The sequence below is a fragment of the Poecilia reticulata genome, chromosome 8, assembly GCF_904066995.2.
Source record: "Poecilia reticulata chromosome 8, P_reticulata-male-v2, whole genome shotgun sequence".
In the NCBI taxonomy this organism is placed as follows: Eukaryota; Metazoa; Chordata; class Actinopteri; order Cyprinodontiformes; family Poeciliidae; genus Poecilia; species Poecilia reticulata.
The window spans coordinates 24,076,471-24,100,056 of record NC_088837.1 but is presented as its reverse complement, the minus strand read 5'-3'; the positions used below and the strand labels follow the sequence as shown (position 1 = coordinate 24,100,056).

Genomic DNA, 23,586 nt, shown 5'->3' with positions numbered 1-23,586 from the left:
AGTATTTTAAAGGCTATTCTGTCAGTGGAAGGACTTTAGGTCTGGGTGATGTGCTCTGTCTTCCTGGTTTTAGTCAGAACCAGCAGCAGAGTTCTGGATCAGCTGTATTAATGAACGGATGAGTTTCTGTAGATTTTGTTGAAACATTAGTCAGTTAATCCTGGAAATGTTCTTCAGGTGATAGAAGGCTGACTTTGTAACTGTCTTTTTGTTTCACTAGCTGCCTTAATTGACCAAATTGGAATTATGAATATGCATTTGTTTAATGGAAACACGCCAATTTTGAAAAGAGTTTTTCGATAAAAAGTTTTTACGCTGGGTGAGATGGTTTTTCGGTCGTATTGAAATTAGTGTATTTAAAAAACGGCAATAAAAGCAAATTTTTTCACATCACGAGTCACATGATCAACAACTGGATGTTACTGCTGGCGGAGATGATGAACAGGAAGTGGTTTTAGGATGTTTTTTAAAGGCTTACAGCGTGAACAAACTTATTCACATGTGATTTTAGTCGCTTCTCCTACTTAAAGGAAACACCGCGATCACAAAACTGTGTTTTTTCGACATTTGCAGAGTATCAAAAAAGTTTTGTGCACATTAGAAAAGGAAATGCAGGTGTTAAAAACGCACCAGCAGCTCTGTCCGTGTCGGCCTCTGCCTCGTACGGGCCCAGAGATCGCCATGGCAACTGAAGCGAAAAGCTCTCTGATGTCCACATGGCAACGGCTGCTGTTGGGACTGAGGACGGAGGTGGGAGGAAGAGGAGGACACGGGGGCAGGGATGAAGGGAGGGGGACTCTGGATGCTGACGCACTCAGTGGCCAACAGGAAAGTTTTCGAGAATGCCGCCCACTGCCGGATCCAAAGCGAGCTCCAATCTTCTCCGTCTCTAACCGTTTCGAACTCTGTCTGTTTTAAACTGCACCTCCTACTCAGTCAAGTCCTTCTGACCCCCTGCAGCCTCCTCGCCGCTTCGCCCTCCCCTTTCCGCCAGGCGCCTCCTACGTGTTTGTGTCTCATCAGAACCTTTGTCTGTGTGGAGCTGTGGCAGCTGTGGATCCATTTGATCCGTGTCATGAGTGGGCAGTTCTGACCCGGATGTCTCTCTCATATGGCGTCCAGGAAGAAGCTGACAAGTCTCACTTTCTTTCTACCTGCCGTCAGGACCAACACACCGTCAGTGTTACAGAGTCCGTCATGTATTATGGCAACAGAGTCACAATCAGCAGCAAAAAAAACGCCAACAAATCTTTTTCTGTCTCTCAGTTATCAACACCGTTGTTCCAAATCATTAAAGTTGCTCATACTCGGTGCAACTGGCAACAAAAGTTGTAAAATTAGTTATATTTTCAGCTTTAGCTGTTTGTTTTCACACTGAACTGTCAAATAGGGGTGCACTAATTTATCAGCGCTGATTTAGTTAAATTTGGAAGATTGGTGATCGGCTGATGTTTACACATGAAGCCGATCTTATCCCCTGATCTTATCGACCTCAAGAAACGTCTACAAATCAACCATTCAAGTATAGCTACTTACACATTTGCATTTAACTATATTTTGTGACATTCCAGAAAGAAAAAATTGGCATCGGCCAAAATCTGACTTCTTAAAGATCGACCAGAAAATTGTAATCGGTGCACCCAACTGTCAAAACATCCAAACTAATTGGAAAACCTGTTCCCCTCCTCACCTGCGGGGGCGCTGCACCAAGAACTACTGAAGAAAAACACAAGAAAACCTGAAGAAGACACCAAGCGCAACCTTGATTTAGTCAGATTTTATAGGATTTCTCTTCTGTCTTTGCTTAAAAACCACAAACCATTTTTGCCGTAGCATTTGGTTGTATTTACCCAGAATGCCCGGCGGTACAGTCCACTTCGTGTTTCTGAATCGCTGTGTTAGTTTTAGGCGATCACACACACTTTCCAAAAATGATCCAGTTTTGTTTTGTCAGTGAACAGAATATTTTGGAGGTTTTAGCTTTTCGTTCTCTCATCTTTGCCCAGTTTCTGTTTCCTGCTGTTAAATCTCACAGAACTTTCTGGGTTTTTCTGGGTTGGTTTTTGATTTCCTGGTTGGGTGATTTTGACGTAATAATCTCTCGTGCTGCATGTTTTCTCTGCTTGGTCTTGGAAACGTCTTCATAAGCCTTTTCAGACTGAGAGATGTCAGGTCAGCCACTTTCTTCTCTGCTGTTTTTTTTACATTTTTTCAGAAAATGATTTGCATTTTGAGAGCTTTCAGCTGTCATTCGTTATTACATCTCCAGGTCAGGTGATAATCATGCCTGGGAAATTGAGCTCAGCTTTCTAACAACTGTAGTTCAATCAGTTCATTCATGATTTGACAAGAAGGTCAATTACTTTTCCCGGAGGGCCGGCTTGATTTTGATCACTTTGAATTAAATCATCATTTGAAAACGTCTTTTTTTGGTCTTACTCAGGTTATCTTCTGATTATGTGAAGCATTTATGTTGGTTAATGAGAATCTCTTCACTTTCCCATTCCTAATTGTAACTTCAGAGCTGAGTTCAAATGAAATGCTGCTTAATTCATTTCAGATTAATTATGATTTTTATTTTTATTTTAAAGAAGACACTTTAAGGCGTCAAACCCATTTTCATTTTGGGCAAAATGAAGACCTTAAAGGAAGATTCCGAATGTATTGATAAAACCCAATAACAAAGTGGGGCTGCACAGTGGAGCAGTTGGTAGAGCTGTTGCCTTGCAGCAAGAAGGTTCTGGGTTCAATTCCCAGCCCAGGTCTTTCTGCATGGAGTTTGCATGTTCTCCCTGTGCATGGTGGGCTTTCTCCGGGTACTCCGGTTTCCTCCCACAGTCCAAAAACATGACTGTCTAAATTGTCCCTAGGTGTGCATGGTTGTGTGTCCTGTGTGTCTCTGTGTTGCCGTGACAGACTGGCGACCTGTCCAGGGTGACCCCGCCTCTCGCCCGGCACACCAGCCAGAGAGGCACCAGCACCCCTCCCAACCCCACTGAGGGACAAGGGTGAAAGAAAATGGATGGATGGATGAATATAGAAATGTTTGCAATGACATCAAACGTAACTTTTTGCCACCGGTTGTGGACAAAGTGATCTGCACTGCCATCTTGGTAGGCAGTTCAGTACAACACAGCAGATTTTGTTTGTCTGAAATGTCGCTAAATATTGCAAGAAAGTTGCAATAAGTAGGTGACAGTGGTTGATTTACAGACTTTTGTGGCAGAAGAGGAAATCAGTAGATAAGATCCGTTTTATATCTCCCAAAATAAAGGAAATCGGTGCAGCCCTAATATACGTTTCTGCCTTAAAAGTGACAGAAACTTAAGAGCAACATTCCAGACAATCCTTCTTTTCCCCAGTAGACCTGCAGGAGAGGCATTGAGGGTCTTGCTGCTGTTTAACAACTGGAAGCCAGGATCCGCGTCTGCAGTGCCGGTCGTGTTCATCCGAGCTGGAGCTGGACCAGAACTCTGCACCTCCACCTGAACGCAGCCTGGGGAAAGCTGCCTTTCTCCCAGCAGCATGAATAAAGAGCGTCACGGCTACGTCACGGCGCCATGAACAGTCGATCCGCACAGTTTGTGTTTGTGCCTGAAAACGAGCTGACCGGATAAACCCCGCTCCCTCAGGACTCGGTCCAGAGCCTTGCTGTGTTGTGCGACTATAAATCTTCAACACACACGCCCTCTGTCTCCTTGCCACAACAAGCCTCCGCTCTCTTTGCTGCACTCCACTCTTGAGTGGCCCTCAGTCTCTGCAGGCTGGTGGCAGTGAAGTGCTTTATGGCTGCGGAAGACAGGAGGGGAGGCTGGGGGCTAGCATGTAGCTCCTTATAGCGACATGGAGGCGCTTCGGTCTGTGGGAGCAGCACCAAGAAGATCCGCCTGCAAACTCATTTATAATCATCTGCTTGGAAAAAAAAGGACATGGAGATGAACATTCACAAGCCTCGCAGTATAGAAAGCCATTTGTGACACAAATCATTCGTCAGGTTAAAAAGTCATATAAGAAAATGCTGGTTTCTGACTTATGAGTTCACCTGAAATAAGACGAAACAAACTTACAAGTAACTTTTCATCAAGATATAGCAGCTTGTTTTGAGTCAATAATTCCTTAGTATTGATTAGCAGATTATTTCATTTACAGCAAGACATTTTTCCCATAAGTGAGATAATCCACCATTGGACTAAGACTTTTTCATAAATATTAAGGAATTATTGACTTAAAACAATCTGTAACACTTTATTTGACTTTATAAGACTGTGATGACCTGTCATAAACATAACACCTGGTGTGAACATGAAGGAGTTTTCTATGAATGTTTATGAAGAGTAATTTGGTAAATAATGACACTTTTAATGAGACTTGGCATTAAAAGTGTCGTTATTTACCGAATGACACGACAACAGTTACAAACACTCCTTCATGTTTATGACAGGTCATGTCATCCTTATCCCATCAAACAAAATGTTACCAAATAATCTCCTATATCTGATGAAAAGTTACTTGTAAGTGAGCATCCTACGAACCACGTCTTCTTGGATTGGCTCTACTGAAACGAAATGTTGCTGTGCTTCTGCACAATAACAATAAAAGCATTCTGGTTCTGATTTCTGTAAGATATTTACACTAGAAACGATTTTAAAATACTTATTAAGGTTGTTGCCTCCCTGCGCTGACATTCATGATGTTGGTTTTATGTTAGCAACCTGCTGTGTTGACATGCATTACAAGACGCAGTACATTTACAGCGGTGCCTGTCATATAAATCTTCTCAACGCGTTAATTGAAGTCCCTCCCCTCCCAACAGCAGCTGACGGGTCGGCCAGCTGCAAACCAATTCCTGCACCCACTTTATAACGTTATTAGGACACACATGGCGCCTCTGCTGCTGCTAGTTAGCCCAGACAGCTCCACTGGGACGGAGTAACGCAGCCGTATGTAAACACAAGTCATCTTCCTGAAACGCTCAGTGGAAGCAGAAATTTTTAAACACATCGGGCTGAAAAAAACAACTTTGGACGAGTTCTTTAAATTTGAGCTGCTGTTTACAACATTTGATGAGTTTTTAGAAAGAGTTCAGAGGGAAATGATTTGGAAATAGTTGTCATTAAGTGGCAGAAAATGTGTTATCTTATTCATAGTTCTCATAAGTTTGAACCGTGATCCACGCCACTGAACCGCCATCTTGGTAGGGAAGCAGAGCACAAAGCAACCAACACAAAGGAAGTAAGAGGACTCAAGAATTATAATGGAGTTATAATGTTCTTATATTGTTTATGAATTAGATGAGAACGAGGCGGGAGCTAGCTCTAAACTTGTTGGCTTGCTTATTGTTGTCATAGCAACTGTCATGACGGACAGTTTCGGATACCTACCAAGATGGCGGTCAGCTACAGAGTTCCTGGAGGAGTTTCATTCTGAGATTTGGGTTGATTTCTTTTGGAGTTGGTGGGTTTTATTCAGATCTGGCAACCCCGCTTCAGACGGACGTATTGTTATTTCAGGTAGGCGGCGGGTTGACACCTTCAGCGGTGTGTGAACAAAGCTTTAGTGGATTATGTGCCTTTTATTTTCAGTAAGATTCAGCGTTCACCTTCCAGCTGATTACAGAGAACCCGACTCTAATCTCCAGTCTGAAGGAACTTTGATCGGAGCATCGAGTTCAAAAAGTGTGCAGCTCTGTTAAACTCTGGAGGGCTTTTTCACGGCTCAGCAGTTACTGTACCACTTAAAACTGATGTATTCCACCTCCTCCCCGTCTTCCTGCTCCCTGTCCTTCAAAGCCTTTCTGTTACCTGCTCTTCCTGCTATTATCTCTCCCTACCATACTCCGTGAAATTCTCCTCTTTTTTTTAACCCACATGCTTGTTCTAATTGCTACAGAACCTGTGGAACGAAATCGATGTTTTTTTTTTTATTATGTGCCAACGCTGAGTCAGCAGGAAAAAAATAAGTGTTACAGAACGATGGATTGGGAGTAAGTGGGATTAGTGGGAATATTAGTCCAGTGGTTCCCACGCTTGTTTGGAAGTAGGAGAAAAACAAGGTTGCATAATTTATTGGTCAGTCACAAATCTGGCGATAATTTGTGAGGTAGATTTAAGACTGGACAATAAATCAATAACAGATACGTGATCAGTATCAATATATAAATTATAGGATATTGAATATTATGTAGGCAGAGGAAAAACTTTAGCTGTTCAATTTCTCACTGCTAGCTGAAAAAAAGTTGGTGGAATCAACACTCTTCCTCGCTCTTTGGTTACCTAGCAACTCGTTCACTCTTTGGTTACCTAGCAACTCATTCACTCTTTGGTTACCTAGCAACGACATGTTAGCTTGCCAGCAGAAGTTTCAGGTTTCATAAGGGCGTGCAGTGAAAACTGTAGATAAAACATTAAACTCAGCCCTCCAGGATGGCAGTACTTCAGATATTTAAACCAAACAAAATTATTGATTGACAATTTTCGATATCGACTGATATTAAATATTTATATTTGTTGTTATGTTTTCATGAGGAAAGATGTTAGCAGAAAGTTAGCTATAATAGCAGGGTTATAGAAGGAGAAAAATTTCAAAAATGTCCCGATAAAACCAAATCTTGTTCTGTTGGCAGTAATGTTTAAATCCATCCATCCATTTTCTTGCACCCTTGTCCCTTAATGGGGTCGGGAGGGTTGCTGGTGGCTCTCCAGCTAACGTTTCGGGCGAGAGGCGGGATACACCCTGGACAGGTTGCCAGTCTGTCGCAGGGCAACACAGAGACACACAGGACACACAACCATGCACACACACACTCATACCTAGGGGCAATTTGGAGAGGCCAATTAACCTGACAGTCATGTTTTTGGACTGTGGGAGGAAACCCACCATGCACAGGGAGAACATGCAAACTCCATGCAGAAAGACCCCAGGCCGGGAATCGAACCCAGAACCTTCTTGCTGCAAGGCAACAGCTCTACCAACTGCACCACTGTGCAGCCCATAATGTTTAAATATAAATGATTAATGTTTTGATCAGTTCCTCAGTAGCTGAGTAAAAATATGTTAAAGTTGTGCTTTAGTACAACTTTTAGCGACCTCTTGTTCGTTCACAAGGTAAAAAGCTCACCCCGCTGTGTCCATCACACCCCGCTGCCAAAACCTGCCCTGCAACACCTGGCGCCATGGCAACCAACACCTGCTCCCCTAATTAGCGGGACACCGGTGGGAGAGGAGATGAAAACGTTTATGAAACACTAATCTGCTCCAATCAAATGCCCCGGCATCTGCCTGCTGCTCGCCGCCATTGAAGAACCGGGTCGCCGTAATGGCCGCCTTACGGAGGCCTCCCCCTGCCAGCGCCACCTGGAGTGACCTCATCAGTGTCAAACCGCCTCATGTCGGTGAGCGGGAGGACACACCGGGGCGGGCGGCTCTGGACAGGGAGGTGTCGGGGAACAACGTGGGCTGTTGCCGCGGCGCCGCAGCTGGAGCGGCTCCAGGTCGCAGCAGCTGCTGCGCTCTTGTTTACAAGCCGCCAACTGCTGCAGGTCCTCAAACGGAGCCTCTAATATTCGCTGCTTTGACGCGATCCGGGCTGGACGCTACTTGATATCACTTAAATGATCAGATTAAACCCACCTGTAAGCCAGCAGGAAGCAGCCAGAACCAACGGTAATCTGTTTAAACGAAACCAACATGGAGGCAAACAGGAAATTAAATCCAAATTAATTCCTCCTTCGGGTGTTTTTCTGCTGAATATTAGGGCTGGGATGTTTGGCTTTACAAAAAACTTCAACGGAAGAAGATTAGGGCCAACAAAAACTAGACAAACAAAAAAAATTAATTCTAATCTCAGAATTTTGACTTTTTCTTATAATTTTGTCTTTAATGTCAGAATTCTGTTTTCTCAGAATTTTCATTTTAATCTCAGAATTCTGGCTTTAAATTGTAATTCTGTGTCATTCTATATCAAAATCTAAATGAATGAATATTCTTAGGCCTATGTCATTTATGTCATTAATGTATAAAAATAATCACATAACTTTTTCTTCCTTGATAATTTTTGTTTTATTGTAGCAGAAAAAGATATATATTGAAAAAGTTGTTTTAATGAAGAAGAAAAAAAGCTTGGATGCAGGATGTCATTATGACCAAATTGACTCAGTTGTTTGCATGATAGTTTAAAAATCCTGGTACTGATAACAATTTTATGCAGATGTGCTAAATGGTGAAGTATTCCTATAAAGTATTTAGTATTATCTGTAATATTTCTGTATCACTTCACAAGATGCTCAACAATCCTCATTTAATGTTTTAGTTTTTGGTGTTGGAGTTCTCATAAAATTATGACTTTGTTCTGGTAATTAAACTATAAAATATCCCGACCCTTATATTTTGTCGTATAGTTGACCTGAATAAACATAACATGTGAAACAAGATGGCCGCCGCGGGAGTGCTGACATCACTCTGAACTATGGAAAGTTTGTCAATGATAAACATCCAGATATTCCCCAAAATTAAATATTCTAAAAACCAAAAATGTAAATAATCTGTAAAATGAATTTATCCCCCTAATGAAAATCTTTTTTTATTTACAGCCAGCCTTCCTCTGCCCGTTCTCTGTCTAACTGTGGGTCAACTCTCTCCAACTTTCTGTGTTTCTTCCCTGCAGGAAACTTCAAAGGGATGTGTAAACAGATAGACCACTTTCCCGAGGAAACGGATTACGAAGCGGATCCATCAGAGTACTTCTTACGTGAGTACCAGACGTTCCTCCGCCTGCGTCCCGCTCCAGACGGTGCCGGTCGGACCGGGCCGAGCCAAAAGAGGCTCGTCTGTTCCTGCTGCTCGGCTGTGTGTAACATAACGTGCAGTGTTACCGTCAGCTGTGCGCCCTGTAAACACAACACATCGATTTCTGCTCCCGTCCCCTTTGTGCAAGCAAGACAGAGATGCTTGTCGGAGTCATTTGATTACAAATCCTAAACATCACAGCAGCTCAGGAAGAGCTACACACTGCAAAACACAACATCTTACCAAGTGTTTTTATGTAGTTTATACTCATAATATCTGACTACATTTGAGAAAAGACAAAACTCACTTTCAGTAAGTTATCAAAGCTTCTTTAAAGTCAGTAATTCCTTAATATTGATGAAAAAGTTCTAGTCCCATTAGCAGATTATCTCCCCTGAAATAATCTCCCATCAATATTCTGGTAATATCACAGCTTTTTTATTATTAAAACTTTATTCTTGTAATATCTTAAATGAGGCCTTAAATGACAGAGCATTTATTTTAACAATAAAGTCATAATCAGAGGAGGACAGAGTAACCAAAGACTGAACGCAAGTAAGAGTAAAACATAACCATCCAATAAATTACAGAAATTAGAGTAAAAAAGTATTTGGTAAAACATTTACTCACGTACTTAGTAACTAATCAAATTATCATTCATTTAATATCCATCCATCCATTTTCTTCCTCTTATCCGGGGTCGGGTCGCGGGGGCAGCAGCTTCAGAAGGGAGGCCCAGACTTCCCTCTCCCCAGCCACTTCTTCCAGCTCCTCCAGGAACCCAAAGGTGTTCCCAGGCCAGCCGAGAGACATAGTCCCTCCAGCGTGTCCTGGGTCTTCCCCGAGGCCTCCTCCCAGTGGGACGTGCCCAGAACACCTCACCAGGGAGGCGTCCAGGAGGCATCCTGACCAGATGCCCGAGCCTCAACTGGCTCCTCTCGACGTGGAGGAGCAGCGGCTCTACTCTGAGTCCCTCCTGGATGACCGAGCTTCTCTCTCTAAGGGAGAGTCCAACCACCCTGCGGAGTGGCATTCATTTAATATTTAAAATGACATCATCAGATGGACCAAACCATGAAGTTCAGAGGAAATTTTTATATTTTAAAGACCAAAATGACAATAATTTATATAAGTAACAAACAATAACAAAATCAGGCAAAATAAAATGTTTCTGTCAATAAAAACTGATGAAACTAACAGAAACTGCAGGTCTGTGTGGTTAAAACATGGTTATTTTCATTCAGTGGGTGGAAAATCCAGAAATTTTACTCAAGTAAGAGAAGAGATACTTTATAATAAAATTACTCAAGTACAAGTAAAAAGCGTAGTAAAAATACTTCTAAAAGTGAAGTACTTCAAAAAAGTTACTGAAGTGTAAATAGTCAGTCCCCAGCTCTTGTCTTCATGTTGAACAGACTTTATTCTCTTAATTTTATGACTTTATTCTCATCATTTTATGTTATTTTGAATGAGCTCGGCCCTCAGTCCCCCTCTGCAGACATGGGGACGGTTGGAGTCCCTTCAGGTCTTTCTCTCAGTGATCAGAAAGCGTCGCTCTGATCATCTCCCACTGCGGGCGACAGCCATGGCGGCCTCTCGCAGCGCCGCGCCGTGCGTGCCAGCGCTGGAGATAAACCCGGCCAATTAGGCTGCGTTTCACTCGGCGCTCTGAGCGCTTGTTCCAGTCCGTCTGTGCGATGGAGACGGGTTATGACAACGGTTCTGGTAATGGTTCTAACTGAGCCGGAGCCGCGGCGGCGGGAGGTGGGAGTCGTAATGAGGCGTCCATCAGGGCGGGGATGATCCGCCGTGTTCTTTGAGTGTACGTTAACCTCTTTGCCGCGCTCCTCCCAGTGGCTTGCCAATTAGGACACTCACATCCATAAATATTTCAGCCTCGTTCTTATATAGGTCAGGCCTCTTGATCGCCGTCTTTCTCTGCATCTCTTCACCCTCACACTCCTGCTATTGCACTTACAGTCGTGGTGATTCATAGCGTTACACTTCTGAAGATCTCCATTTTTTTTTCTTTGCTCGGTGCACGATGGGGTCACAGGAGGCGGATGCAAATTTGTTGTTGTAGTTTTATGAATTTCAAAAGGGACAATATGCCAGAGTTAGCCATTTGTGGTCAATATAAATATAAATACAGACAGATTAAAGAGAATAACTATAAATAAAAATAATATCAAGTCACAAATTTAAAGACTAAAAAGCCATAAAGCACAAAAGTTCAGTTCAGTAAACGAAGACAGAATAAAAATAAGAATTAGATTTTCTAGGAGCCATAATTTAATTTAATTTTAGGGTTGGTTTTACACCTGATAGTCTGACAAACTCAGTTCAGTTTGGGATCAAAATTGCAACATTTGTAACATTTTCAGCTGCTGTGATTCTCATTCTCACTGCTCTGAGTCAAACCAACCAAACCAATTTAAAAACTTCCTCACCTATGGGGGCGCTGCAACAAAAACCACTGCAGGAAACTACAAAAAACCTCCGAAGAAGACACTGAGAAGACAGTCTTTACAAAATGTAAACAAAAATGGAGTAGCATCAGATTTTGGTGGTTATAGGATTTCTCCCGCTAGCGCTGCACTCATGTTTGCTTTGGTTGTATTTACCCAGAATGCCTTGTGCTATAATCTGCTTCCAGCTTTTGGAGTGGTCGCTGGTCCACTTGACGTTCACATATGCATTTAAACTGCACCAGAGTTCATTTCAACTGAACAGAAACTGAAGTTTTTAGGTGGACCAGAGTTCGCTTTTTTATTTGATTTCACACACACAGCTTCCCAAAGGAACCAGACTTCCTAAACAAATAATCTAGATTTGGATTAAAGCAAACTAAACGCGACTGCTGTGAATGCACCTTAAGATAGTAGAAAATGATTTAAAAGATTCATCCGGTCTTGTGCTTTCTGCTATTTTTCACTGAAAATGAAATCTGGTGGTCCTTAAAGACAGCGATGGCAGATAATTTCACATTATAACATGGGAAAAATGTGTTTTCACTAGTGAAATAATCTGCCGGAGAATCTGGTACTTTCACTGCAACATTAAGGAATTATTTACTTAAAACAAGCTCCTATATTTTGCAGAAAAAATTCTTAAAAGTCAGTTTTGTCTCATTTCAAGTGAATACTTGGTATTTTATGTTTTATGAGACAAAATCATAACGTTCATGAATATTTTTACAGGCCTAGTTAAGCAAACAGCATCTTCCAAGATTAAACTTAGGAGGTTTTATTTTCTTAACAGGAAATTTGAATGTTAAATTACTATCAAACACAAACCCACGATATTTAAATTGTTTGGCCCACCTGGTGTTTCCATAAAGAGAAAAAAAAAGACTGGCTGAAAAATTGGCTGAGTTACGCAACAACAACAAAAAGTCACTTCAGGTGAAGACCCGCCGGAAATGACATCACGGAGGAACTGGCTGGCCCAAAAATCGTGCTGATGTCATCACGAAGCGTGGCGAGGAGGAGAGAGGGTTTCTGATGATGCGGTTGCCAAGCAGAAAAAAAAACACACAAATCCTGACTTTATTCTGCTAAACACTCAAACGTTGATGAGCCGTCTGTGTGTGTGGTGTGTGTGCGTCGCTCCCCCCAGCAGCCAGGCAGTTTGCATATCCACGCTGGGTTATATAAGCCAGCTGAGGCACGCTGAAGCGCCAGTGGGTTTTTAGATCATGCCGTGTTGGAGCTCCCATCATCCGCTGCTCTACTGGGCGCTAAGCAGCTGAGAGGAGATGAAAGAGGCAAGAAAACGCCCAGTTATGCAACACGCTAATACTATAACCGCAAAACATGACTTCAACGAGACGCGGAGGCCAGGTGAGGCCAAGCAGGACCGATCAGCTTAAATCCCAAATTTAATTGGATTTCATTATTCCTTCATCAGGATTTGAAAAAAGAGAACTGCTTGATGAAATGCAGAAGAGCCAAAAATCATATAAATACGAAAATTTGTATTAATTCATGGAAATCCACCAGAAAAGAAATGTTGACATGGTTAAAACATGGAAACAAATGAAACTGTTTTCACACCTATCAGGTGTGAAAACAGCTTGAAACCAAAGTGGTTTCAAGGTGTTTTCACACCTGATAGTTTGGTAGATTTGGTTCCATTTGGGAGGAAAATTGCAACATTTCAGCTTGCAGGGTGAAAGTAAACCAACCTGTTTCCTCTTCTTACCTGCGGTGGCGCTGCACCAAGACCCACCGAAGGAAACGACACAAAGACGACATGAACGCAACTTCCTTCTTCATGAAAAGTAAACAAAAGTGGAGTGGCGTCAGATTTTATCGGTTGTAGGATTTCTCTACAAGTTATTTCTCACGCTAGCGTTAAATTTGCATTTGTTGTGTTCATATTTACCCAGAATCCCCTGCGCTATAGCCTGCTTCCTGCTTTTGGCGCGCTCTCCGGTCCGCTTGGCATTCAGACATGTCTTCAAACCATATGCATATACATTATTCAAATTAGTTTTAAAAGCCTTTATTGTGTGAAGTTTTTCTTGTTAGCTTAGCTTATTGTACACAATTAAAATAAAGATGAAACATATTTAAAGCTATTACGAAAAATTCACATTGTTCATGTTTTTATACTTCTGTTTGGATTTCTACTGGTCCTAAAACAGGTCAAACATTTAAAAACAACCCAGATAGTTTTTGTCAATACTTTAATGATTTTTGGTGTCTGGAATATGAGCCATTTTAAATACCTTCAGAAAGTAATGTCACAAATCAGAACGCACCACCCGTTACCTAGCAACCCCAGCTGAGTTCCGCCCGTCACCTAGCAACACAAGCGTGGGGGTGTGGATTTAAAGTGACAGAATCCCTAAAACAGCTCATCCTGAACTGAGCAGGCTAAAATCTCATTATCTAAGAATGATTTTGTGCAAAAAATGTAGTGAAGCATAAGAGGTCACCTTTAAGAAAAAAATAATTATAACAGTATAGGAAGAGGCAAAAGGCCAGGGGCTTATATAAAAAATCCATCCATCCATCCATCCATTTTCTTGCACCCTTTTTTCCCTCAGTGGGGTCGGGAGGGTTGCTGGTGCCCATCTCCAGCCAACGTTTCGGGCGAGAGGCGGGGTTCACCCTGGACAGGTCGCCAGTCTGTCGCAGATAAAAAATCCTATAATCCACAATCATGTAGAAAACATAAAACCACATCTACACAATATTAATGGGAATTGAACATGTAACAATGGAAAAAAATCTAAATTTAACTAATAGTATATTATGTTTTGTGGTATTAAAGTTTCCTTCTAATCCTCAAAAGCTCGTGGTATGTTGGCCTGACTGGAGATTTGTAATTACCCTGAGGTGTGGTTGTGTGCCTGCATGTCACCTCTAGCCTGTTTTCAGTGGGTGGATGTCTAAACAGTATTGAATTATGGCAAAGCAACGAGTCCCACTGCTGCCTGCAGCCGTCTATCCCACAACATCAACTCCATTTTTAGAATATTTGATCCAGAACATCTCAATCTGCCTGGCAAACATTTCTGCCTCTTCCTTCTCCGTTTCACGCCGTTATGAGCTGATCTGGGAGTGTTTTCTGACATTGACGAGGCCCTCGTCGCCCTCGGGGCGTCGCGGGGTTCTGGACGCTGGCCTGAGCTGGCTTTGGTGTCGCCCGATAAAATCGATGGGTCTGGGGCGAGGGCATGTAGGCCAGAGGCGGGGGGTGATATCAGCTTCCACAGCAGCCATGCCCGGCTGTCACATGACAGCAGGATGCGCTCGTCCTCAGCAGAACAGTTTACTATCCGTTCGGCTCCTCAGGAAAAACACAAAATACTACCAAGTAGTTTTGGTCTAGTTTCTGGTGCAACGATAAGATCTGAACCCGATATTGAAACAATTCTTATGGCTAATCCATTATATCAAGATTTCTTAACTTTACTTTCTGAAATGCTTGTTGCGGTTTATTTTTACATCATTTTGTCAGTTTCAGTTTATTTTATCCTCCTAATTTCTCTGACTGAACAAATTAAAGTTGTTTTTACAAGTTTGTGACGCTGCTGGTGTATTTAACTGCTGCACTGGTGCAGAGTTATAAAATACATTTTTAATTCGGTAGATTTATGTCTGGGTTTATAAAAAAATGCATTTTAAGTTAAATCAGGGCTGATTTTCTGTGTTTGATCAGTATCGGCCGACACCAGATCTCAGACATCGGTACCAGTATCGGAAGTGAAAAGCTGGATTGGTGCAAACCTCGCAAATGTTTTAGTGCATCTAAAAATAGACAAAACTAACTTACAATTAACTGGGAGTTTGTTTTAAGTAAATAATTATGTAATACAAATTGTTATTCTTTAGTAATTAATTCAAACAGCATATTGAAGCATATTTATATTTTGTTTTAACCTTATAAAAGCACTTTGGTCAACATGTGTTGCTTTTATGTGCTACCTAAATAAATTAATTGACATTTGCAGTAGAAACCAGAGCAGAAACACCAGGAGGATTTTGTGTTTTTTGCAGTTCTCCATGACACGGTGCGTTATCATAGTTCAGCGAATGACGAACCCGTTGACCAACACATAAAACACACCGCATAGAAATTATGGACCAGTAAATTGATGGCCAATCATTTTTGTCCTGATTGACCGAGTGAACACCAGTCCTCAAACTTTATGTGTCATTATAGGGGAATAGATAGGTGGTAAAACAGAGGTGAGGGAGTTCATCCTCCTAACAAGCAGAGATCAGAACTAATTGAATTTTACTAACTTATAATCTTCATTCATCTACGTAACTTTACAGGTGAACATTTATGTACCTGCCATGCCTCCAAGCAAGATTCAGGTCTGACTCTTTTTGAAAAAACATTTGCAGCCAAAAGCAAAGTTGAAGGAAAAACATCCAGTCTACACATTGCACAGCTCAAATAATAAATCCTGTATAAATTAAGTAACTAAAATGGGCTTTCAGGGTTACAGACGGGCGTATTATCTTTTCATTTGAACAATACCAATTGTTCATATATTGTATTTTCCGGTTTATATGTGGATTTTTCTTCAACCACCAGGAAGTGTTAGCAGGACGTGGGTCCTGTAAACTGTGGGTGTTTTGTTTTGCATGGCGCATTGCTGCCATCTGTTGGGCTTTTAGGGAACTGCTTGACTTTTATGTTATTTAATCAGTATGGTTGTTTGCTAGCGGTAGAGCAGATGAACACAGTGTCTGTTATGAACGCAGCAAGTTACTTTCCCTCAATGGAATATATACTAGTCAGTCCCAGTGACCGTTTCACTAACGGTTTTTGCCCATGTGTTTTCTGGGTAAAAATCAATCGAGAAACGCGTCCGTCCGTCCGTCCGTTCCCCCCCCGTCAACAATTTCCGGCAACAATTTCCGGCAGCGCCGGTGATAAACGTGTAACACTTTTTCTGTTACAAACTGACTCCGGGAAAGAAGGGAAACGTTATGTGGCCCTCACAGGAAAAAGTTTGGGGACCCCTGATCTAGGCTTTAACTTTCTTCTGATTTGTGGGTCCAGATTATTTGAAGGCAAAGAGTTAATGGAATCTATTATTCTTAAGGTGTTTTCACATCTGGTAGTCCAGGAGATTCAGTTCGATTTAGTTCGATTTGTGGTTCACCTCCTCACCGCATTGTGTCAAACCAACTGAACACTTTAAAAAACCTGTTCCCTTCCTGGCCTGTGGGGGCGCTGCACCAGGAACCACTAAATGAAACGACAAAAACACATCGAGCTCAACTTCCTTCATCACAAAGTGTAAACAAAAATGGAGTGGCGTTTCAGCAGTTGGAGGATTTCTCTTTTCACAAGCCGTTTGTCCCAGCAGCAATAGACTTGTGCATTTGTTTTGGTCGTATTTACCCAGAATTCCCTGCGCTGTAGTCCACTTCCTGCTTTTGGAGCGGTCTCCTTCACATATGCATTCAAATCATCGCAGTGGTCACTTCAACCGAACTAGAGTCTGATTAAAGCAGGTGAACCAAAACTCTCTGGTCCTTCAACTTTCAAATAAGTATGTGAACATCAAGCGGCCGGAGATCGCTCCAAAAGCAGGAAGTGAACTGCAATGCAGGGAATTCTGGGTAAATACCACCAGAAGAAACGTGACAATCAAGAGAAGTCCTACAACTTCTAAAATCTGACACTAGTCCATCTTTGTTCACATTTTGTTTACATAAAGAAGAAAGTGTCTTCTTCAGAGGTTTTCATGCCATTTCCTTCTGTGTATCTTGGTACAGCGCCACCCCAGGCGAGGAGGGGAACTGGTTTTTCAACTAGTTTGGACTGTTTGACACAGATCAGTGTGAGAAAGAACCACAGCAGCTGGTTGTAACTTTGGTCCCGTATCGAACTGACTCTACTGAACTATCAGGTGTGAAAACAGCCTCAGGCTCCAGGAGACTTCCAGGTTTGCAGCAGGTAGACGGACTCTGCAGAAACTGTGCCGTCCCTTCGCCTCAGGAAAGTTGTTAATAAAGCGTCATTTGTTTCTGATGCAGCCACCAGTCTACCACCACAACCCACACAATCCCTTCAGCGCAGCGATGTGTGGGTACCGGCAGCGGAAACAGGTGTAAGGATACATCGCCTGCCGTTCTGCTTTTCTTTTCATTTTTATTTCACCAAACATAATCACCCCTAAACGCTGAATATGTGTTAGGAAGATTTAAGGTTGTATTTTATTTGAACAAACATCACCAAGTCTAATGGGACTCTAAGACATTTAACCCGAAGCCGACTTCTGATCTGGTTATCCGTATATAAATAGAGAACATTGCTGTAGTGTAAAAGTGTTTTAAGTCGTTGTCATGTCAAGAGAAGTGATTTTTAAGCTCAGTCTGTTTCTATTAATTTTCCCCTGAGGTCAGAATGTGCAAAACTCTGGCAAAATGCAAAAAATGAGAAGAAAAGAAGTTGTTGCCTCTGCAGATCCCTGGTTTCTGCTTTTTCTGCTCCTCTTTAAATCTAATCTGTTTGCTTATTTAGAAAGACACAATGCACTGCAAAAACATAAAATTGTATCAGTATTTTTGGTTTAGTTTCAGGGTTTCCAACAGAAAACTCACTGAGCCTGATGGTAAGGATGCTAAAGCAGCCATCCAGTGTGTTTTTTTTTAAACGTTCAACATTGACAGGAAATCTCAGTAGGTAATTATGTGCTATTGGGAGATATTGTTAACAATGCCTAAACACCAAGTCTTTAAAAGGTAAACAATGAAAAATCTAAAATAAATAAACCAAGTTTAGCCTGGCGGGGCGTAAATAAAGCCTGGTGGCCCGCCAGGTTTATAAAACGCTGGGGAAAACCGAGTTTCTAGTGCAAATATCTTCGCATACTTGAAATAGGACAAAACTAACTGATAAGTATCTTTTTAGCAAGATATAAGCGCTTAAGCAAATAAATCCCTAATATTGATTTTAAAAAGTACTAGTTTCATCAGATGATTATTTCAACACCTGGGAAAATGTCGTTATAAGTTAAATAATATGCCAGTGGAACCAGCACATTTTTAAAATCAATATTAAGGGATTATTGACTAAAAACCAGATCCTATATCTTGCTGAAAAGATCAGTTAGTTTTGTCTTGTTTCAGGTGTACAAAGACAGAGGTGTCCAAAGTGGGTCCTGGAGGCCCGGCATCCTGCATGTTTTAGTTCTCAATGTTCTGCCTAGGTCTCATAAGGAGCCATCATTTGATGCAGATGTGCTAAACCAGGGAGAACTAAAACATGCAGGATGCCGGGCCTCCAGGACCGACTTCGGACATCCCTGTTACTAAGACATCTGCACTGGAAACTAGACAGAAAGGTTTGGTAAGACTTTGTGTTTTTGCAGTAAGAGCGAGTCGCCACTGAATGGCTGCCAGAGATTCAACGATTTCTCAAATAATCATGAAAAAATCGATGTATGTTTTACAAGAAGGAATATAATTACAACAAATAAACCAATTTTACACAATGTAATCCTTTAACTGTTTCAGATCATCAAGCAAATGATAAAACTATCTTCTCTAAGCCTTCTGAAGCTGATATAATCTGATGAGTAATAGACTGAAAAATGAATAAATAGATTGTTGCACTTTCAGGAATCGCAGCGCAGGAAGAGAAAACGACCGGAGGTGTCCTCAGTGTCCCGTCGAAACATCTGTGCAGCTACTTCACAAATATCTCCAGCGACATTTGCATCCATTATTTTGTGATCAGCTCCAGTCAGAACCTACTTCTGCTTTGAGGTGTGCAGTTAGAACACAGTAAGCTAAATTTAGTCTGAAAACTGTCAAAACATTTCTATAAAGCTACAAAAAAATTGTTAGCGAACGTTATTATTTCACAGTGTGAGTTTGACACTTCCGACGTGTTTTATTTAACGTCGGGTTGATGGGAAGCGTGGGGGGGGGGGGGGGGGGGGGGGGGGGGGGGGGGGGGGGGACAAGGGCTGAGGAAGAGGAGGAGGCATGGAGGGGATTAATAAGCGCTTGTTGTATTAAATCAATGCGCCTGCAAGCTCAGGCACCTGATTAGCATGACCCTGTCCTGCACATCAGCACATTCAGGGCTGGGGGAGGCTGATTAGGAGCCAATGCTAATTTCCTCTCCACCCTGTCAGGAGCAGTGGGGGGGCGGCAGGTAGAGAGAGGCGGCGCTTTCTGCCAGCGTCACACAGCAGATTTTCACCGAGTTTCAATGATTCAGGACGTCAGGAATTCATGAAGATCAGGAAATTTAAAACAAGGGACAAGATTTGACATTCCAGGAGATATTTAGTGAAATTCCAAAACAACATGATAGACAAGATGACACTTCCAAGAAGAGCTAAAGATGATCTGTTGTGCTTCATTGAACAAGCTGGGATAGATCTATAGATCCATCTAAAAATATAAAAATGTTTTTTCTTGCAAATTTTTGACATTTGAAACTCAGAAACATCCAAGATTTTTCTAGAAAATTTTTATTTAAATCTCAATTTTTTTCTTGCAAATATTTTTGTAACTCAGAAAAATCCAAGTTTGTTGTTTTTGTTTTGGAAAATTAGTGTCAAAGTTTTTTTTCTTGCAATTTTTTACCTTTGTACGGAAGCGCATTGCTATCACGCAGGAAAAAAAAAATTCGAGTGCTATCACGTTATAACGTGATACGTATCTTGTTAAAACGTGATACATATCACGTTATAACGTGATACTATCTTGTTAAAACGTGATACATATCTTGTTAAAACGTGATAGTTATCTTGTTAAAACGTGATATGTATCTTGTTAAAACGTGATAGTTATCTTGTTAAAACGTGATATCTTGTTAAAACGTGATACATTTGTTAAAACGTGATAGTATCTTGTTAAAACGTGATATGTATCTTGTTAAAACGTGATAGTTATCTTGTTAAAACGTGATATGTATCTTGTTAAAACGTGATATGTATCTTGTTAAAACGTGATAGTATCTTGTTAAAACGTGATATTATCTTGTTAAAACGTGATATCTTGTTAAAACGTGATATGTATCTTGTTAAAACGTGATACGTATCTTGTTAAAACGTGATACTTTTATGTCCAGGAAGTGGCGATATTATGCTAGGCTTTTACAGTGGCTAACATGAATTAGTCAGGTTTCCCTTCATGTTTGGTCTACACGGATACGGATGCTGCTTTGCACTGTGGTTAAAACCATTAATAGCTACTCTGAGCAGGATCCTACACAGAACGGGGCTGCACAGAAGGAAACGTCAATTCGGTTCTCTAGCTGTGACGGCGTTCCTGACTGTCTGGATCGAAGCTGGAGTTGGCTTTCGATTGTAGCTTCTGATTCGGGAAATGGCTAAAGAGCAATTAGAACGGAGGCTCAGATGTATTTGCTGAACATTTTCTGTTCAGATTTATTTTTTTTAACAGTACACTTGCTGAACAACGGCAACGGCTGTTCGTAACCAAGCAACCGAAATCAACAGAAGGCTAGATAGTGGCAAAAGACAAAACTAGATCCTGTTAAGCATTCTTCAAAATAAAAGACTTCCTCTCAAGTTAAAATGCATCCCTGTAAGCCACAACAGCCAAACAGAAAGGCAGGTGCTCTAGGACAAAAAAATGAAAGAAAACAGAAAGCTAAAATAATAGCAAATATTGTAAATGTGATAGTTCATTTATAATGCATTCCAGATACAAAAATTTTTAAATCTCTCATGTTTGAAGTTTCACAATTCAGATAAAGGTTTCACAAATCACAAACTAGGTTTGAAATATTCTGCCATTGGCGTAGAATAATCTACTCCAGATTTGAAGTGTCGATGTATGTTTGTTTTTAAAGCATATCAGGTGATTTCTTAACACTTGCATGTTAAATCTAATTCCATGATTAGTTACTTATTTACAGGGCTGCACAGTGGTGTAGTTGGTAGAGCTGATGCCTTGCAGCAAGAAGGTTCTGGGTTCAATTCCTGGCACGGGTCTTTCTGTATGGAGTTTGCATGTTCTCCCTGTGCATGCGTGGGTTTTCTCCGGGTACTCCGGTTTCCTCCCACAGTCCAAAAACATGACTGTCAGGTTAAATGGCCTCTCCAAATTGTCCCTAGGTGTGTGTGTGTGTGTGTGTGTGTGTGTGTGTGTGTGTATCTCTTTGTTGCCCTGCGACAGACTGGCGACCTGTCCAGGGTGTACCTCGTCTCTCGCCCAGAATGTCAGCTGGAGATAGGCACCAACACCCCTCCCGAGCCCACTAACATACAAGGGTGTAAAGAAAATGGACGGAGTTACTTAATTACAGTCATATGTTAAGTATAATTTAAATGCTTATTATTATTTACTGAATGTAACTTGATTGTACATAATTACAAAAAGGTGATGTGAAAAATAATTAAATTCAAAGCTTTATTTATGATTTATTTTGACAAAAGGGAAGAGAGAGGAAGTCTTTTATTTTGAAGTATGCTTAACAGGATCTAATTTTTGTCTTTTGCCACTATCTAGCCTTCTGTTTATTTTGGTTGCTTGGTTACGAACAGCCGTTGCCGTTATGCACCTATTGTACTGTTCAATAAAAATGTTTTACAGAAAATGTTCAGCAAATACATCTGAGCCTCCGTTCTAATCGCTCTTTAGCCATTTCCCGAATCAGAAGCTACAAACGGAAGCCAACTTCAGCTTCGATCCAGACAGTCAGGAACGCCGCCACAGCTAGAGAACCAAACTGACGTTTCCTTCTGTGCAGCCCCGTTCTGTGTAGGATCCTGCTCAGAGTAGCTATTAATGGTTTTAACCACAGCATCCATATCCGTGTAGACCAAACATGAAGGGAAACCTGACCAATTCATGTCAGCCACTGTACTAGCCTAGCATAATACCGCCACTTCCTGGACATAGAATTATCACGTTTTAACAAGATACGTATCACGTTTTAACAAGATAAATATCACGTTTTAACAAGATAAATATCACGTTTTAACAAGATACATATCACGTTTTAACAAGATACGTATCACGTTTTAACAAGATACGTATCACGTTTTAACAAGATACGTATCACGTTTTAACAAGATACGTATCACGTTTTAACAAGATAAATATCACGTTTTAACAAGATAAATATCACGTTTTAACAAGATACATATCACGTTTTAACAAGATACATATCACGTTTTAACAAGATACGTATCACGTTTTAACAAGATAGTATCACGTTATAACGTGATATGTATCACATTTTAACAAGATACGTATCACGTTATAACGTGATAGCGCTCGAATTTTTTTTTTCCTGCGTGATAGCAATGCGCTTCCGTACCTTTGAAACTCAGAAATATCGGGGGAAGGGGGATTCTAGAAAATTTGTAAGATTAATGTCAAAATTTCTGAGTTATTTTCTTGCCCTTTTTTGACTTTTTGAGGTCAGAGATTTTCTTGTTTTTTCCCCCAAAAAATGTCTGAGATTTCTTGATATTTTTTATTTATTAATGTTTTTAGACCAGCAGATTTTGACTGAGTTTCACTGATTCGGGTCGTCTGGACACATAAATTTATATAAATCTTTCTAATGAAGATCAAGAAAATATAAAACAAGTGACAAGATTTTTATGAGGTAAACATTTCAGAAGACATTTATAAACTTATAAACATAAGTTAACCCTGCAAAGAAGAATTAAAGATGTTATGCCTTGAGCAGGTTAGGATAGACCTTTAATGCCAATTTGCTCCATTAATCATTATTTTTGCATCCAATCTAACTCTCCCTCCAAGCCAAGTCCACTCGGTCTGATGTGTGGATTTCTTCACCGTTTGAACAAAGGCTGCGCGCGCAGGAGTCCGCTGTTGCTCCGAAACCGAGCTGCAGCGCTGCATGGGTGCTAAGTCTCATTAAGCCGTTTGTCAGCCAGCAGCAGAGGACTGGTGGCGCTCGGACAGCAGCCTGAGTCGGTGCCGTGCCAATCAATACAGGGCACACAGTATCCACTCCTGCACCCTGTGACTGCGAGCGTGTTGGCACGCGTGCCGGCAGGAACAGCCTCCACTGTACCGCTCCGAACGGCAGCGCTGTTACTCAATATGACTCATTACTGTACTGTGGCGCTTGGTGTGCTCCACCATGTTTGGATTTAGCATTAGAGGAGTCGAAAAGGGGAACAAAAATCTATATTCGGTTGGAGCAAAATGGGATACATCTGAAAATATTACAATCATAGTTCAGGCTAGAATAAATAAATACAGGAATCTGTTTTTAAATAGTGATTTCACTTATTGAGGGGGAAAAGTGATCCAAACCAATCAGATTCTACATAAAACACCTGATTATTTCAGTCTTGGTTAA

The 23,586-nt window shown here is 41.2% G+C and overlaps 1 protein-coding gene across 1 annotated transcript in view; it reads left to right on the top strand.

The window, feature by feature from the left end:
- The window catches only part of cacng2a (calcium channel, voltage-dependent, gamma subunit 2a), a 68,296-nt gene that overhangs the window by 32,608 nt on the left and 12,102 nt on the right, over positions 1-23,586 (top strand). Inside the window, exon 2 of the mRNA XM_008416444.3 lies at positions 8,663-8,746. Coding sequence (XP_008414666.1) covers positions 8,663-8,746 — 84 coding nt within the window. The remainder of the gene's footprint in view (positions 1-8,662; positions 8,747-23,586) is intronic.